Genomic DNA, 17,568 nt, shown 5'->3' on the forward strand with positions numbered 1-17,568 from the left:
CACATAAATTTTGCTCTGTTCGAGACCCCAGTACCTCCATTCTCCGTTCTGGCCCTTCTCCGACCCTTCACCCCATTCGGTAGCGCTGATACGCACGAAAAGCGGCTTGTCCCAGGCCTTTCGGACGCGCTCGATGAGTTGCAGCGGGTAGCGCAAACGGTTCTCGAGTGATCCGCCGTACGTATCCGTGCGGATGTTTGAAAGAGGCGAGACAAACTCGTGGAGGAGATAGCCGTGCGCTCCGTGTAGTTCAATAAAGTCGACTAGGTTGCTGATTTGAGCGCATGGATCCTGCGAGGAAGATATCTATACGCACAGCCAGCCTTCTTGGCGCGCTCCACTGCTGCAAGGAACGCTTCTTCAACACGAATGAGATCCTCAGTCAACATGGCTTTAGGTTTCGGATGGTCGTCAGCAAAGGGAACTTCCGACGGTGCGAACACTAGGGCATGTCATCAGTCACACGAACGTCAGCAGATGTTCATCTCCATGACTAACCGTCGTTCGGCCAGCCGTTCTCCTCCTTGTCCGCGAACCACTTCGTGGCGCGCCTCGTCTTCGCCGCGTTCAGATGCACGAACGGCGGATAAGTAGAAGCCTTTCGGCCGGCGTGTGAGAGTTGGATACCGATGCGCGTGCCCTGGGCATGGCAAAAATCGACGATGCGTTTTAAGCCCGGGATGTGCGAGTCATCCCAAATTCCCTGGAAGGCTGCTGAATTTACGTAATTCACCTAGTGAGCGGAAGTAGCACTTACCGAATCTTCTGGAGAGATTCGAGCTTCAGGGAGGACGGCGCTCGCCTCTACGCAGATAGCACCTACACCACGCGTGGCGAACCCTCCGAGATGGACGAGATGCCAATCAGTGGCATGGCCGTTGTCTGAGCTGTACTGACACATAGGGGACTATCGAAAATGAGGTCAGCACTGGACGGGTTGAGACAGGGAATTAGCATGTACGACGAAGATTCTGTTCTTGAAGGTGACACCTCTAAGAGTCAAGGGCTGGAAGAGGATAGGTATTTTCGCATTCTGAGGATATGCTTCCTACACGTCTATGATCAGGTATGACATCTACAACATAGGCTTAGCACTTACCACCGGAAGGGCAGTACCAATCGGAGGGTCATTCAAGGGATAGTACTGGTCGGCACCAGGCACGGGTTTGTTGATGAAGAGCACGCTGGACATCGTCGACAACTTTGAGTAAGCTGCCTTTTGTATGTGAGATACTCCTCTTGGAAGCCGGGTCGGTATATGCCTGCGAGCAGCGGTAACGATCATGAGCTTGACCGGGATGATATGCTGTCCTTATATGTGCGGCGTGGCCGGAGAATGCGACCATGTGGAACATTCTTCCACCGTATTTGCGAGTCGTCATCACGTCATCCGAACGGACGACTTGGTCATCGCAAGGAGTCCCGCTGCCGCAGCCAGCGCACGCAATGCCCGGCACCCTCGCTCGCGGGAGAATCGTTCAACGGAGCCGTGTGCGCCGGACGGCGGCGCCCGAGCGCATCTCGCCGGATCGGGCAAGTGCGCCATCTCACTGTAAACCAGCTGAATCTGCGCACCGGGACGCATGAAAGCACATTGAAATGGCATAAATGCGTCTATGATATCGTTGGAGTGTATTTCTCTTAGCGAATATACAATTCTATAAACTATCCTAAGGTTTTCGGCGCACTTCGCGAAAGAAAGAAAAACGAAAACAAATCGAGATATATTTATATACAGGGGCCCCTAGTAGTTTCTAGATCAGTTATGCATCATTCATAGCTCACAACATAATATAACTACATCATTACAGTATAAAATGAGGAAGAAAACCACCGCTGTGGCCCAGCTTCATACTCCTCGTAGATGCAGAGTTTACGGATCACATCGAGGCGAAGCAGGTGGCTCAGGTCCATTAAGAGCAGTCCTACGCAAGTGCTGACTTCTAAAACGCGAACGGCCAGCGTCCCAGAATTCTTGTAGAGCCGTACATTGCGGCCACTAGCGCTGACCGATGAAAACTTGAGGTGATCCAGTGCGCTGAAACAACACAGGGTCTGTAGCATCTGCTCTTCCGTGTAAATCCATCTAGTGTAGTCGAGCCAGAGATATGACAAATGACGGTCGACCCTGGCAAACGGCTCGGGTCTACTCGCTATTGACCCGTCCTTGACTGCGACGTTGATCAGCTGTAGGACCTGCAGCTGCGGAAGCATACTGATAATCTCCACCAAAAGCTCGGCAGGTATCATGCATGTGTTGACGTCTCAATCATTAGAGATGTAGCCGCGGAGGCACAACCAGCGAATGTTCTGTCGGAGATCTGCTTGTCCAGTCAGAATGTCGCGAAAGTCTTCCAAGGTCTTCAAGGGCCACTGCCGATAACGGTGGTCGTGCACCCATCGTCCTGGGATGGTAAGATATGGACTAAGATCTGCCATCTCTACGATGTTCTCGACGGAATAGCAGAAGGAGAAGTGGACATCCCGGAAGAGATGGGCTGCTACGAGGGTTGCCCACGTTCGACATACGAGCCTGCAAGCCTTCAGATTCCGTTTGCGTGGGAGGGGCGAGTGTCGATCTACGGGGCGATCGACATGTAGAGCTTTGAGTATGATGTCCACGAGTTCTAAGGGCAAAACCGGGACCGTCATGACTACACGTAATTCTATGAGGAATCAATTGGAGCACTCGCTGCTCAAGGAGGCTCACTGTACAGGAATATAAGACTTCAAAACTTGCAGCTGTGTACTTTGCGAGAAGAGGCGTTTAGCCCGAGCGAGACGCCCATTCGACCGAACCAAGGAACCCTAACCCGCGTCCACATGGCTCGACGCCCTCCGTGCAGGGTTTCATCAACGCCGTCAGTCCGACGCTTGAAGAGCTGGAATGTAACTACTACTCACCATTTCCCGGCGAGGAAGAGGACGGTGCGCCCCCCTCCATAGATTTCTTTGCATCTTTCTCATACCATAAATGATCAGACAAAGGTTCCTGTCTCCCCAGTCTCACTTGTTGCAGAGCGTTGAAGACGCTCGTGCTCCATGTGCAGGGGATCTGGGTGATAGGAAGTGGGAACGACACCGTGAACGGTGCCCTTGCAAGGTGCCTCGAAAGCATCCATGTGTACTCCCTCAATGTACACACGCTAGTCCTTCACATCGAATGCGTCATGAATGAACACCATTCTAAATCCGCCGGCCCCTTGCCCTCATCCGCCGTCGCGTTGTCAGGGCTTGACGATATGCTACTCGAAGTGCATCGACGGCGCCCTGCATTCAAAGAGGTCGTTGTTGTATGCGAGAATGAAGAAGATTCAGAACAAGCAAGACATAGTGCAGGGGATGTTATGCGGCGCATGCTTCCGGGACTGGGAGAGAGGGGAATACTACGTATCGAGTTTGACTAATAGGGCTAGTTGCTGCAAGACTAGATTCCGTGAGTCTACTGCACCCTGAACGTACCCACCGTAGGCTCATCAGCTCAAAAGGAGTGCACAGACATCTTCAACCGAATGCCAAAAAGGACAATAGTGGTAGACACCGCCAAGCGGCGCGAAGGCTTCAGTCGAGGTCGCTGTATGTACAAGATTCTCTACAAGAGCTTTAAGGTACCTTTTATGCATTGCTACATGTCATTAGCAAAATCTACTGCAAAGTTCGGGCTGGTAATGCGAGGGAATCGGTCGAACATTCATGCCGGGCGTGCTTTACGAGCCATATAACGTTACGTGCGGAGCGAACCAGATAATGACACAAACAGAAAAGAGGAGATGCAAGGCGAGGAAGAAAGGGAACAAGGATTTTACAGACATGGAAAAGTGGCGCGAGCACCCGAGAGGGCCGAAGGACAGCGGAACAAGATGCGACACAGGATAACCACAAGATGAAAAGGGGAACGTGCGAGTGTCCCGGAGGCGACAGGGAGGCGATCATGGCGCGGTCAACACTTTAAAGCATGACATACGAGAATGACTGATCTGCCATCAGCCTGCAAATGGTGAAAGGTGTCAATTTAACATACTCAGTGCTGCATGGGGGCAGGAGCACATATCGTATGCTATTGCTTGACCTGCGAGAATATGTCCGTAATCGTTCTCCGTCGCTCCTTACGCGTTAACGTGAGGGTCGATGCCTGGCTGCTTCGTCCTATAGAATCCGGTCGCGAACCCTCGAGGGATGCCCGACTGCGCGGGCTGAAGGTTCGGGGTCTCTCGGTTTCGGATCCAGACATAGGAGACCTTAGCGAAGACAGATCGTCCCTCAAACTGCGCTTGATGCCACCCAAAGCAGAAGTAGCAGTCGGCCTTGACGCGACGTCGCCTTGCGAGTCGATAGAGCTTATAGAGTTTGATCTGCTGATTGACGACACAGCGTCCGTTGCGTCGATGTTTGAGACCGTGGTAGGTGTAACAGCAGTCGTCGCAGTAGCTTGTTTGATGACTGATGGTAGAGATGGTTCAGCGCGCACTGTCACTTGAGAGTTACTCGACGCCTTACGGCGATTTGTGAATGATACTGAGCGACTCAGAAGGGACTCTGAGGGCAGAGTCGACAGGGATGGAGGGATGGCAAGAGGGGGAAGGGCCCGTGTGCGCTCTGGCTGCGAGGAGAGTCTGCCTACCGGAGTAGGTGAGGGTTCGTACCCATGAACCGTCTCCTGTGAGTCAAGACTTGACATCAACGGTGCAGCATTAGCGTCCGATGCCGAGCGATCGCGAGGGACGTACAGCCGCCTGGGCCCTGTCGACGAGTGTACCGACGGTAAGGGACGAGAAATAGGCGGTGTCTGCGCCATTGCACTCTCGCTCGGACTTCTGCGATCGCTGCTGGACGTAACAGAGCCACGCGTAGGTTGGTTGAGAGATGATGGGAGTCGGCTGCTTCCGCTGTTGCTAGTCCGATCCATATTCGCCAGCCGCTGCAAAGTAGACTGTGTCACCTCCCGTGGATCCCAGCTTCGTCTGGTTTCCCTGCTAATCCTTCCGTCAGAGCTTCTCTGGTCGGTCGAAGCAGACGTCACGTCAGGAGTCAGCCGGCGGCCAACGTCTTCGTCCATGCTAGCACCCCGAAGATGGTGTTGACTCTGAGATGCGCCTGCAACATCGCGGATGATCCTCCCAATACCAAGAAGGAACTGCGTCGTCGTTCGTACGAGCTCATCGCTAATCTTGAGGTGCTCACGGTGGTCGTCTCCGACTCGATGCCATATCTCAGCGATCTCAGAGAGTGCGCTATCGCTGTCGGCTACCTCGGCGGCTATCCGAAACTTCAGAGCTTCGTTGGTGGCAGCTCGAAGAGAATTATTGAGGAGGTCAAGAGAGTGCACAACTTGCTGAGAACTTTGGAAGACTTCAGGTATTGTCGAGGTAGTTGTTTGGCCCATTGGCGGGAGATGCGATTCGAACATGGTAAGAGCCTCTAGCATCAGGCGACGGTGCTCAGCATGAACGTCCCGTGTCACTCCAGAGGCTGCGGTGGATGGTCTAGAGCTCGCAACGGAAGAGGGAGACGGATATCTACCGTCTATACCGCGAGTCACGGTCGTCGAATCGCCCCCGGGATCGTCATACGCTGAGGAAGTAGAGCGCTCACGCTGGAGAGCACGCGTTGACTGGTATAACCTCGTGGTCGAGCTTGGAGCCCTTGTAGCATTCGCTGGACTGTCGTGGTACAGTGCCGCCATAGAAGTCACTGGACGTTGATCATCCTGCTCTGCGGCAGATTTTCGTCCGCTTCGATCACTAACCCGGGTGTTCGGCACAGCTTGAAGGGGAGATTCCCACTCAACGTCGTTGACTACTGAGTTCCCCCCAGTAGAGCGTGTTCGTCGTGGCGAGACGGGTTGAATGGCGGGGGAATGCGCGAACGGATCCTCCCCAGGCCGAGGGTCGCGCTTCCAAGTGATACCCGCTGTTCGCAACCCTTCACCTACAAGAGATCTCCCTGGGGTTGGGGGTCCATCTGACCCACGTCTGTTTGTTGGTCTTCTACCAGGACTATTCCCATGATGAGCCAGACTAGTGGAGGATCGACTGGGTGTCGACGGCGCATCATCCATAAAATGGGCAGACGCAGATAGGTCTTCAGACATCCATCTGGTCTGATGCCGACGCGTGAAGTCTCGAGCAGTCGATGTTCGTTGAGCCGTCCCATGGCGTCTGCTAGGCGAAAAGTTACCGTTCGTGCCAATCAGCGGCGTAGGAAGCTGCGAAGTCGACGCGCGGGGAGAAGGTGAAGGGGAACGACGATGTCGAGAGAGACTACGATGACGAGGGGGCGTACATGGTGCGCTCTGTCCCGAATACCCACTCTGTCGCTTTCTATTAGTGAGGCGAGGATTTAAGGAAGGAGTACACACCACTTGGCCCCGCCCACTTTGGTCGGCGAACTCTTTCGGCAGAGGGTTCCTACCCACACCTCTCTTACTGACGCTGCCAGCTGCCGCTAAGGCTGCGCTTATCACGTCGTTTCCGCCCGCGTCTGCTTGTCGAAGCTCGTTTTTATCTGAGGCGGTGATAGCGACGGAGGCGCGCTTGCGAGGAGTGCGTGAGCTGAAAGGATCAGGAGACGGTGACGGAGAGCGCGTTCGGTCACCCGACCTACCGAGCCGCGACGACTGTGTCTTTGCAGGTGATACTGGTGCAGATATACGCCGTGCTCTGGCAGAGTCTTTGTCGCCAACGAACGGTAGGATTATGTCAGAATACTGAGAAGTCGGCGTATCGGACATGCTGCTTGAGGAAGAGTACGTGTGTGAAATTGGGCGCGAACGAGAAGCGGGGCGTGGGCTTTCGCGCTCAGTTTCCGACCCTGAGTTCCCTGAGTTGTTGGTGAGAAGGCGGGAACGGTACAACGAAGACATTTCAGGACGCAAAGCAGACGAGACATTACGGGCAGACGAAGGCGGCCGCGAGGCAGACGCGGATGAAGGCGTTGGGGAGGGAGTATGCGAGGGCGAGGCAGAAGACCGTGCGGTTTTAGGGGGTAAAGGTAAATTACGATGCGATATGGATGATAACTTGTCTAGAATCTATTGTAGCATGATATTGGAAAATCCCTCATGAGCAGAAGCGGACCACGGGCTAAACGGAGGACTCACCTGGCGATTACGCTCCGTCAAGCTCTTCACCCTCTGCAGCGCATCGACATGATCACTGGGTATTGTATTGGTGGACCGCTTTGAAGGCCGAAATAGCAGCTGCGGCTGAGGACGACGCAGCGGTGTAACATGTAACGATGATGGTTGGATTCAAAGAGCCTGGGCGCTTTGAGCTACCACAAGGTTCTTCGCTGTGTCTTGACTGGCCCCACGCTTGTCTGCGCTCGTCCTCGTTGCTGCTTGCCGTTTCTGTTCATTGCTCTCTCGTTTCCAACCATATCCTTTTCACTGTTGACGGCGGTGCCGTCGCCCTCGTTGTCTCTCAAAGACCCGCCGTCACACTCCTTGATGATCTACACGCCCGCTCGATGCCCCCTCGTCCCTCAGCTACTCGCGGTCAGCGTCCCTTGTCCGCTATTTTCATAGGGTCGCTTGGTTCTGCATCGACCCCACCCGACCTACCCAGATTACCAGAACCTCCTAGTCCGGAGGGCTCTCCCGGTCCATCGACTCCCTCCAAGTCTGGTCTACCCTCACCTCCCGCGACAAACTCCAGTGGAAGCGGGAACGGCAGTAACGGCGACGACTCCACCAACGGTGGCAGCATACGAGAACGCAAGTCCCAGAGACCTTACTCGGTCTCGAACGTATACGACATGCACCATGGCCATGACAAGTCCTACACAGACTCAACCAACTCCACCAGCAACCCCCTCTCCGACGAAGAAAATCAATTAAACGATCACGAACGCGACGAAGATTCCACGGCTAGATACGATTTACACCGCAGTGACTAACGATGTCTGCAGATGGAGCAAATGACCAGGACGCCCCGGCAGGTCGCAGGTGAGCTGGTTGATTCCTTCTACAACACACTCCAAATACAAACAGGACCCGGTCTTCTCTCTGAAACGAAAGCGCGACCGTATAGATGTCAACAGCCGGTCTTATTGATGCGAAGACGCTTTGATTGCCTTACATGCTGCCTGCCACCTGGTTCTCACCTCGGCCGCACTTTGCGATTTTCACCTTGGCGAGAGCCAGGGTCCACAGCACGGGACGACGGTCGATCCATGGAGAGCGGTCTTTTCCGCCCTCATGGAACCCGCGTGCCGCTGCTGCATGCCTCAGCCGCTCGCGGTTCGAGGCACGGAAGGCGATAGTAACCTCGTCGAGTGGTCAAAGACGAAGCCGCACGTGGGACTCCTGCCGATGCGAGGCCTGTGCCGGAATGTGGGGTAGTATATGTGGCTAACATTCTCTACAGATTATTGTACATTGCTACAGGTGTTGTCCGTTAATAGATAGACTCTACTGGGGACTAAGACCGTCGCTGTATGCCCGCGGAAAATAGGTATAGATATAGTGGATTGCTGTCGCCACGCCGTCTTCCTGTTGAACCTCTAAGAATGGTGCTTGCACAGATGTCGAATGAGAAGACTTACGCTACGAATCTTTTGTCCTACAATATTAGCTTTCTCCTTCATGATCCTGTGCTGAAGTTAGAGTGTCTCCAGCGCTGAACAAACAACAACTTACCTGTCGGTTGTTGCTTTCTTCAAGGCAGTAACAAGGTCGTTTACGCGAAGACTTGGAACCCGATGACCAGCCTAGCAGAAGAACATCAAGAGCTGTAGCAGGAGACTACCCGCAACAACTTACTCCGAGTCTTTGTACTCTGGATGCCCAGAAGAATTGATCACCGAACCACGGCTTGATGAAGGTGGGAATACCGGCTGTTTTCTACTGAGAAAGAGTAGCACAGGGCAAGCTGTTGGCCACCCACCTCTGAGACTCGCCCCAGTCGTCCCAGCACCGCCGTGATGTATCGCCGCATCTATCTGCGGGAACAGCCAGCTGCAAGCTATGTTCAGTACGTGTAAAAAAGTAGCCCCAAGATTACACTTACTCGTGTGGTATCTTATCCACCTACCACTCATTTCCTCGTAAGTTGGGCCCTAAGGTACTTCGCCCACAGCACTCACCACATAACACTCCTTCGGAACAGCAAGCTCTGGCACAGTCTGCTTGTGCATCCGGCCAGACCACCCTTTCGAAAGGATGGCACGGACATCACCTTTGAATCATTTATTATTATTATTATTAATAAACCAATTCTCTTCCCAAATGAAAACACGTACTTTTCTGGACCGCTTGGTAAATATGTTCGGTCATCGTGTGCGGGTCCGGGACAGTGATGCTCCCGAAGCCAATATACACGAGCGGCTTGCCGTCAGCCCTCGCTTGCTTCATGAACGCAAGCAGGGACTCAGGAGGCGTCCACTCAAGGTCGGGGTTATCCAGGAACCAACTGTAGATAGGTTAGTTGGGAGCAAAGGAAGCTAGAATAGAGCGAGACTGACTAGCCGCAGATGATCTTGCCGTCGCTCCAGTCCAGTGGTTTCGGGACAACAGCCTGGATGTAGAGACGCTCAATCTATCGTCAAACCCTCAAACGCTACAGTGCCACTCACCAACGAGAAGTTGTACAGGATGGGAATCTTGGACTGCGCTGTGTGGCTCATGACAGTCGGTTCCAGGTGCAAAGATTCCTTCCGCCAGCGGTTGACCTGCGACGAAGTCGCAGCCCAGAAGATATTATCGAACAGCACGAATGACATGCTATTGAATGTTGGTGTCTCCACGGGTCCACTGATGAATGGGTGCGGGAACTCGGTCGTCCTGCGTCGTCTTAATCAGTGAATGATGGAACCGCAGATAGCTACAAACATACTTCGTCCAAGGCATCGTGCACACACGGAAGTAGGGTATATCTGCTCCACGTATGAGTGGACATGACCTTTCCTCGATGAAACGACTTACGAAGGGCCTCGGCAATGTGCACGCCTGCAATGGCGTATGGACTCTCGAGCAGCGCGTCCGCGTCTGAACAGTGCTCCCACGAGTCAAGAAGCACTGTTGACCAAATGAGAGGGGTATAATTGGGCATGCAACCAACAATACGCACAGTGATCGAGCCATGTTCGGTACTGCAAGCAGAAAGTCAGTTAAACCTCTTTGGCTAATGACGGGTAGCCACGTACATTACTGAGACTGGTCTTGAAAAATTGCGGCGAGAACATCTACAAGGACAATGACAATGAGAAAGCGCGACCGTACACGTTCTGCTGAAACTCACCTTGTTTTCTACGCTGAGTTGCATGAGAGCTCCAGGGTCACCTCCCGCAGCGCGATGCTGCAATCCAAAACCTTCGATCCAGGCCTTATACTCGTCGTGTGTGATGATTGTCACGCGGTGACCTTCCGCCTTGAGGCCAAGCCCGAGGGCGATGTACGGCTGCACGTCACCCCGCGAGCCAATGGTCAAGCAAACGAAATGTTTCGAAGGCATGCGCACGAGCTGACCGGGCGGTGCGTTGATCGCCTTTGGAAACTCGAGCATCTTGCGTTGGTCAATACGCTTGCGCGCGTCTTTGAATTGGCGCGAGAGTGGGGAGAGAATCGAGCTCTGCGAGCGGGTGGTTTCCCCGATACGAGGCGAGGTGGTCGGTGGTGGTCGCGAGTCGGAGAGGCTTGTGTCGTTTGTACCTGTGGTGCTCGCAGAGATCGGCAGCGTGGCACTCAAGAGAGATGGCGTCCGACTGCGCCGGGATATAATCTCCGACACACGTCGTATTGCTTCGTCTCTGGCTGACTGAGAGCGGAAACGGAAACCGAGATTCGAATGGCCTTCAATCTCGAATTGTACACCGTTGACAGGCACTCCACGAATAGGAAAGTCTATAGGATTCGCGGTACGAATCGTCGCAGTTGGAAGGCGGTAGCGTACGTCGCGCGACGCCAGAGACTTGCTCCAGAAACCTAACCACTGAGGAGAGATGACGACGTAGCCCGAAGTGGTTATTGTATAAGCCACGGAAGCTCGGGAGACTGGATGATAGCAAGCTGAGTACAGCGGCTCAGGATAACTTCGGAGGCTTACCCCAGACATCCGGTCCATTGTCGATAGCCAAGACATCGCAGACTTCTTGCTCTTTCGTCTTAGCCTTCGTCATGTCCTCTACGCTAGACTTCGATTCGCTCCGCTTGTCGACAACCCCTAAGTCAATGACCACAGGGCGCTCAATGAAGATTGCAGTGTCCTCCTTCGCGCGCTCTCGCGCCTGACGTGTCAGCGACTCTAACCGTTTCACGCATTCTTCGGTTAACCTGAAACTCGCCAAGTCAATAACTTGATGCGAGTCCTCGTCATTCGAAGCCGCCGGTGGAGAATCAATGGTAAGTGAGAGGACTGGGAGTGCGGCATGTATACGATGTCTCTGCGTTCTGATGTGATGCAATGGGATGTTCACGCGAACGCCCTCGATATCTTCCGAGTCTGAATGGCTGAACATAGAGCGTTTCCTCCGCTTAACAAAAAATATGGCGGCTATGAACCATGCTCAGCATGCTGTGGGAGTGACTTACAGCTAGCCCGTACCTTGTAGTTCTCTCCGCCATTCGCGGGCAGACTCCAACGTATCAAACTCCAGGTACGACGCTGAGATTTCTGATTTACCGTCCAAGCGCGTCCGGAGTGCTCTGGGCTCCTTGGGATCCTCCGGGAGCACTTCCACTATGGATGACACTGACCAGAAGAAGTATAAGTGTCAATTCAAGATACTAAGATTGGCGTTGGACGAGTACTCACGCATAAGGCTTCTCAGAGGACGTATGCGGTCTTCTTCACGAGCGGATGGAAAACCGCAGATGAAATCATTAGACAGCTCGAGCCATATCCGCCGCCTGCGATGCCATCCCTTGCGATGCACGAGGGCTGGGCCCACTCTGATCACCCCCTCAGAAGGTTGAGTCGGGTCAAACGCGGGGAGAGAGGCATGAAAGGCGATCCTGTGAGTCGTGACATGGATCACGCCCTGCAACCAGTTCTCAACGAGTGCGTTCACGAGCAAGCTGACGACATACAAGTATCACCACGTCCTGTATAACTGCTCCGTCTGCCTCAAGGATGAGCTTCTCCTCTCCTTCGGGGGCCAAACTTCCGAATTCCTCGATCAGGAGCGCAAGAACGTATTCGGGACTAAGCTGGGTCCCCTCCGCTGGTATAGCTGGCTTTTTGGAGGACGGCTGGTCTAGCCCAAGTTCTTCAAGACTTCCTGTGAGCTTCTTTCGCTCGTCATCCGTCAACGTGGCAGGCTCCTCCGTGAGGACGGCACCTTCCTCGCGGTCGCCCTCCTGGATGTCCCAGTTCTCCGCCGCCAGCTGTGCGAAGCGGCCGACCACGTCTTGTTCCAGTGGCTGGAGGTCGTCTCCCACAAGTTGGGCGAAATCCTGCACACTCCGGAGCGCAGGGTTCTGCACCGGTGGCGGAGAAATGTGCTCCTCTCCGTCTGGAGTTTCCGCCAACACCTTCCTGTACAAGGCGGCATCGTTGAAAAGACAGGGGACCGTAACGGGCTGCCTGGGCTCGTCGAAAGATGTCTTCTCGGACGTCAGCGTCGTCTGGCTAAAATCTTCGGGGTTGGGAGACATGGTGGCTGTGATTCGAAGGCTGAACTGCGTGGAGGCGGGTGAAGGACGGCGATCGAGGAATTAGCACCGTTAGGAGATACAGGAGATTTCAGCGACGGGTGTATTGGACGAGTAATCGCAGCATAAATATCCAGACAATAGACTCCACAGTGCAAAGCCACTCCCAGTCTAATAAAGCGAGCCCGTTATGGACACGGTCAGTTGTGTCATTGCGAGCGACGAGCGTTGTTGCGGACCCGCGGCGTCCTGGCATGCTAAGGCGGAGGTCGGAGCGCCCATATCACTGATTGCATGCAGGCCGTAAGCAGGATGAGTAGCAAAGCGGTGGACGCTGGCGAATCCTGGCGGACAGTTGGCGGACACGATGAATTCCTATGACATTACAATCTAGAGGTACAAGTGCAGTATACACACAGTCAAATGCTAAACAGATGGGCTGGCTATTCAAGACTAATGAAGTTTCTTCTCTCTTCAAGATCACTTAGAGGGCACGGGAAGAGTGCCCGAGTTGACCATCGTCAGTTCCTCCAGCAGTGTCTGGCGTCGGTACTCGAGCCGAATATTCGGCACGTTCGTCTGTGAATGGCCGAGCCAGTCAGCGGTGCACAGGTAACACGGAAGACCGGACTCACTTTGTGAATGTCGTTGCCAGCGGCACCGGGTAGGTACCACTTCTGGCCCAGCCAGTGCCGCTTGATCTCCATCTCGAAGCCGCTCTGGATGACAGAGTTCCGTGCAAGCTCAGCAAGCGAACTTTGAGGGAATTTGTAGATCTAGAGCAGAACCTTGATATATTGCATGTATCCAAACACGGCGAGCTGGACTCACATGGGCAGCAACGCTGTATTCCTCAAGCAAAGGCTCTTTGGTGAAGTGGAACTGCAGCGGATCATCCGTACTAAGGCTGACGTTGAGCCCGACCTTGAAAAAGTCCGGCAGTGGATTCCTCTCGTAAGTAAGAAACAGCGCATTGTTGCTGAGCGGGCTCATTGCAAGGCCAATCTGCTTCAGGTAGAAGAGGTACTGAAGCGCAGGCACTTTGCGCAAGAGGATGCCGTGCGAGATGGAGTGCGCAGTCAGGAACGCAGACGTCAGGTGATCTGTGTCTCCCGCCTCACCACAGTGCGGCCGGAAGACAAAGGTGTCTAGAGGAGCATTAAATATTTAACGCATACGCAGAAGATGGACTACGTACTGAACCCCCTGGTGCGACGCCACTGGTTGAGACTCGTAATGTTGGCAAACATGTAATAGACCCAGTAGGAGTACGGTGGCGACTCCTTTGCGTCCCACAGCTTCGGATAGGGGAATTTCTTGTGGAAGCGCCTCTCAGCCTTAGACTCGTCGTCGACACTGTCAAAGCCAATGACGCGTTGCAGGAAAACATGCAGCTCTGGGTGGGTCCTGGGGTCCTTAGTCACCTCAAACAGAGGAAGGAAGACGTCTTATTTCCCGTCAAGTGGATGAAATTATCTAGTGAAACAGTACGCACTCCTGATGATATCCTCGAAGGTCTTGATAGAGCTGCTCTGCTTGTAGACGTCATATAAACGAGGCACCTGCACCAGCCAGCGCACATTGTGCGAAAAAAGCTTGTTGTTCACGATCCAGCGGGCCAGCCTGTCCCACTCATCAGGTGAGCGGCCGTATATGCTCATACGCCATTCGCAGTTCTACCATGCCACTGTTTCAACTGAACAGATAGACTACTGGAAGAGGCCAAAATACCTGATACTTGCTCTGCTCGAGATCTGTTATGACCTCTACATGCGACGTGAGTAATTGAAATGTCGTCGTACGGATTAACCACTCACCCTTGGTCAATTCAGCCAAGTATCTACCCTGGATGAGGTTGTCTGTCTTGAGGAAGATTTCTCGCAGACGCGACTCGCCGATGGGGTTGTACTTCAAGTTAAACTTGTCGAAGCGGTGGAAGGAGTCCTGGTGCGCGTGCATATCGAGTGTATCGATCGAGAGGTCGTAAGCTGTCAGGTTGAGCGACTGGAATACTTGTTCGAGCGTAAGCTTCTTGCCATCACGAAAGATCACAATGTCCTGAATGATGCGATGTCAACACTCGGAGAGCGAGGATGGGACATTTGACCAACATGAGCGTTGTGCTTCATTTTATGCTTGATGAAGCGCAGCAGATGCTTCTGATTCATGCTACTTGAGTGGTGAACGTGAGTATCGACCTTACGCGCGTTGTAGAAGTCGCTGGTTAATGACTAGTATCAGATCGAGGGTTTATAAGTTCACCCAGCTACATACCGATGGGGGACTCTCTGCGGACGCCAAGGCGCATAATGAGCTTCAGGTTTGAGATCGGACCGGCAAAAGGCCCACCTTAATGTCAGCCAGCTCCTGAAACTCGTTCAGAAGGCTGTACATGGTGAACTTGGAGGACAGATATCCCAATCGGCGGAAAGCAAAGCTTTTGGTAGGCCCGTCTGAAATGACGCCTAACACGTACTCGAGGTCTATGAAGTACTCTCGGATTGTGGGGATGTCGAAGACAGGCTTCTTCTCTCGCTCTTGTGCTATCGACCACAATGCGTGGTCAGGTGGGTGTATATTATGTTTTTGACTACAATCACCTTGTGAAGAAGTGTCGTAGACTTGGTATACCCCGCGTTCATCAATCTCAAAGTTCCATCCCCTCTCGTCCAGCCCAGGGATCTCGCAGTTATCGAAAGCAAACTCTTCCCCTTCATAGTCACCTGGTTGGCGGTGTACCGCGCCCTTGTCTGCCCAGTGCCAATGCGGTGGCGGAGGACGTGGGTATATGCGCCAGGGCTTGTAGGGACTCGGTGGCGGCTCGGTCGAGGGAAGATCAACGTCCGGGCGCACGCCGGACACGCCTGCAACACGGCTATCTAGGCCAGTAAAGTAACCGTCGTGGTCTTTTGGGTTGAAACCGAGCATCTGGCCCGAGACTGTCATGTATTTGTCGCGCAATTCGAGACATTTGCGGAAGGATTCAATGATGGATGTGTATTCTGAGGCGATGATCCCGTCTTTCATGGCTGTTAGCTCTTTGTGCATGGAGATTTTGGATCGTGCTCATACCATGGATGACCCCGGGTATTTCCGACTGAGGCTTAGGGGATAGCATGCATACCAGAGAGATCAGCGTGTGAGGTCGAGACAGACTCATCGTTCAGGAAAGGTTGTGGGAGGCTCGCCAGATTGTAGCTTGCGGAAAGAGAGTTTGGCTCAGATAGCCCATCTATGTGCGATACAGGCATTGGGCGTGGAGAAGGCAGAATATTCATCGGCCTCGCAGGAGAGGGCAGCTCAGAGCCCCTACGGTGAGCGAACTTTTTCTCCTCAATCTGAGATTACGAGCAACGTTAAATAAATGAGATAAATCTGATGACTCCAGCACTCACCTGATGCAACGTCCTCTCCTCGCTGTACCCGAAGAACCCGTCCTTGCCTTCCGGGATGTGCAACCCATTCGGCGACTCCACACCAGTGGGCGGGGACGGTGGCTCTGAAGCGGGCTCCTTACCATTCGAGTTTTTTGTCGATCTGTGCATGATCCATAAAATCAGTCCTGGTTGTGCTACTGCTAGTCGATACAGATAGGGGAGAGTAGGAGAGAGAACGGTCAAGGCCAAGGACCTAGTCAGATTATAATTTGGCGCTTAATGGGCGCGAACTTCGCTGATCCCGGCAGTCAAGCCCGACGCGCCAAAATCTCGGCGTTTGTCGACGCCTTCCCGCCATGCAGCCTATTCGAGGCACGCAGGATCGTCGGGAGCGGTCGCAGCGGCGGCGACGGCCATTCTTGTCGGGTACACATTCTGGGACGGCCAGATAGCACGTAAGCGGCTGAGTGATTTGCACCTTGTACCTTCATAATTGCCACGCTACTATGCGTTCGAGGTGTCAGCCATACTTAAGTTGTTATTCGAGCTGCGAAGGATCGCCATTATAGGTTGCAACGAGACGCCTGGAAGAGTATATGAAGGTACGTTAGCCTCGTGGTAGGATGCAGGTTTTTTATTATTATTATCTTAATCCACGTTCTTTGAGTGCGTACGACCTGGTACATGAGCACCGTAGGATGCAGGTTGACGGACGAATGAGATGCTCGCTATAAGCAGCCAGGTGAGTAGTACATTTTCTGCGTGTTCTGGTCACGTTTCCCAGCATACTTTGAGAGGCAACCTTATCATCCTCGGGATAAATACATGCAAGCAAGTCACGAGTGGTATTTCAATCGCATGCAATATCTGCTGCCTCTATCTAGGAGCCGAGCCGTGAACCGCGCTGCGAACCGTGTTCTCAGGAGCCAGAAGCCGCGGGTTTCAGCCTATATGGTGTCTGAGCATTCTGCCAGACCCGCCGGCACATGTACAGCGTGATTCTAGGCCCGAAAACCGATAGCTGCGATATTAATTTGCGGAGCCTTGACGCAAGCCATGCGCAAAGCAAGCGGAGCACCAATCTATAGTACACCTTCCAAATATGGCATGTTGCGAAATGTTTGTTTTCGGAGGTGATTGCGGACACCACCGTGCTCGAACCCGATTGGCGGACGTGCCGCCTCGCGGTCTGGGTCCGCGGCCGATCGCAGCTTAGCGGCTTTTTGCCCTTTCCGCCTGTATGAGAGTACGACCACAAAGCAACTGACTGTGACCATCGTGTACGCGACACCGCGAGCGCGACAAAGGCGTATCATCAGGTACATATTTATCGTAAAGCGGGTGCGGATGAACGTTCAGCAGGAACAAACGCAATAAACATTCACGAGGAAACTGCGGCCGTGCATGCACTGTACGCTGTTGTGAGGCTCTGCGAAACGAAATGTGGCTGTTCAGGACCTTGTACACGACCGGAGCTATGTGCATTGCCGACCGCAGGGTCGCTCCACTGCTCCACTTTTCGTGACATTCCTCTGCCTTAAGTTCGTAGCCGTAAGTCAGAGAGGAACTAGGCAGAGACGGTGGTTTTTTCTACCAGTCGGA

At 53.5% G+C, this 17,568-nt stretch overlaps 5 protein-coding genes across 5 annotated transcripts; 1 reads left to right on the forward strand and 4 right to left on the reverse strand.

Annotated features, from left to right (window-relative positions):
• PHACADRAFT_62200 (uncharacterized protein) lies at positions 1-1,192 on the reverse strand (the record flags this gene model as incomplete). The annotated part of the gene is made up of 6 exons (XM_007399315.1): positions 1-263; positions 317-442; positions 499-711; positions 754-907; positions 962-1,044; positions 1,096-1,192. Coding segments are annotated over 6 exons (936 nt in total), but the record flags the coding sequence as incomplete, so codon positions are not given.
• A 2,338-nt stretch (positions 1,193-3,530) lies between these two features.
• Positions 3,531-6,771, reverse strand: PHACADRAFT_261778 (uncharacterized protein). Its single transcript, XM_007399316.1, has 2 exons — positions 6,359-6,771; positions 3,531-6,310 (listed from the first exon to the last, which is right to left on the reverse strand). The coding sequence occupies exons 1-2, from the start codon at positions 6,728-6,730 to the stop codon at positions 4,058-4,060; spliced, it is 2,625 nt and encodes an 874-aa protein (XP_007399378.1). The 5' UTR covers positions 6,731-6,771; the 3' UTR covers positions 3,531-4,057.
• Positions 6,772-7,236: 465 nt separating this feature from the next.
• PHACADRAFT_187013 (uncharacterized protein) lies at positions 7,237-7,896 on the forward strand (the record flags this gene model as incomplete). The annotated part of the gene is made up of 1 exon (XM_007399317.1): positions 7,237-7,896. One exon carries the CDS (start codon positions 7,237-7,239, stop codon positions 7,894-7,896), a length of 660 nt encoding a protein of 219 aa, XP_007399379.1.
• A 92-nt stretch (positions 7,897-7,988) lies between these two features.
• PHACADRAFT_261780 (glycosyltransferase family 1 protein) lies at positions 7,989-12,642 on the reverse strand. Its single transcript, XM_007399318.1, has 19 exons — positions 12,026-12,642; positions 11,751-11,976; positions 11,541-11,687; positions 11,043-11,489; positions 10,239-10,990; positions 10,144-10,182; positions 10,068-10,089; positions 9,923-10,015; positions 9,834-9,873; positions 9,574-9,781; positions 9,463-9,515; positions 9,241-9,410; positions 9,085-9,176; positions 9,009-9,028; positions 8,886-8,956; positions 8,762-8,835; positions 8,639-8,709; positions 8,545-8,590; positions 7,989-8,491 (listed from the first exon to the last, which is right to left on the reverse strand). Exons 1-19 carry the CDS (start codon positions 12,590-12,592, stop codon positions 8,411-8,413), a joined length of 3,219 nt encoding a protein of 1,072 aa, XP_007399380.1. The 5' UTR covers positions 12,593-12,642; the 3' UTR covers positions 7,989-8,410.
• Positions 12,643-13,069: 427 nt separating this feature from the next.
• On the reverse strand, positions 13,070-16,134 carry PHACADRAFT_31406 (uncharacterized protein; the record flags this gene model as incomplete). The annotated part of the gene is made up of 12 exons (XM_007399188.1): positions 13,070-13,168; positions 13,225-13,365; positions 13,421-13,737; positions 13,788-14,036; positions 14,085-14,265; positions 14,321-14,355; positions 14,407-14,647; positions 14,701-14,809; positions 14,864-14,877; positions 14,939-15,618; positions 15,714-15,927; positions 15,985-16,134. 12 exons carry the CDS (start codon positions 16,132-16,134, stop codon positions 13,070-13,072), a joined length of 2,430 nt encoding a protein of 809 aa, XP_007399250.1.
• Positions 16,135-17,568: the final 1,434 nt, after the last annotated feature.

Source organism: Phanerochaete carnosa, assembly GCF_000300595.1.
Source record: "Phanerochaete carnosa HHB-10118-sp unplaced genomic scaffold PHACAscaffold_9, whole genome shotgun sequence".
Lineage (NCBI taxonomy): Eukaryota > Fungi > Basidiomycota > Agaricomycetes > Polyporales > Phanerochaetaceae > Phanerochaete > Phanerochaete carnosa.

Excerpts from the sequence above, each read along its gene's own strand:
- PHACADRAFT_261778 (XM_007399316.1), bottom strand. The coding sequence starts at position 6,730 with ATGTCCGATACGCCGACTTCTCAGTATTCTGACATAATCCTACCGTTC. Across the intron at positions 6,311-6,358 it reads AAAGTGGGCGGGGCCAAGTG|AGTGGGTATTCGGGACAGAG; the intron begins GTGTGTACTCCT and ends AGAAAGCGACAG.
- PHACADRAFT_261780 (XM_007399318.1), bottom strand. The coding sequence starts at position 12,592 with ATGTCTCCCAACCCCGAAGATTTTAGCCAGACGACGCTGACGTCCGAG. Across the intron at positions 10,016-10,067 it reads CCGAACATGGCTCGATCACT|TGCTTCTTGACTCGTGGGAG; the intron begins GTGCGTATTGTT and ends TTTGGTCAACAG. Across the intron at positions 8,492-8,544 it reads TAGGACAAAAGATTCGTAGC|GAAGACGGCGTGGCGACAGC; the intron begins GTAAGTCTTCTC and ends GAGGTTCAACAG.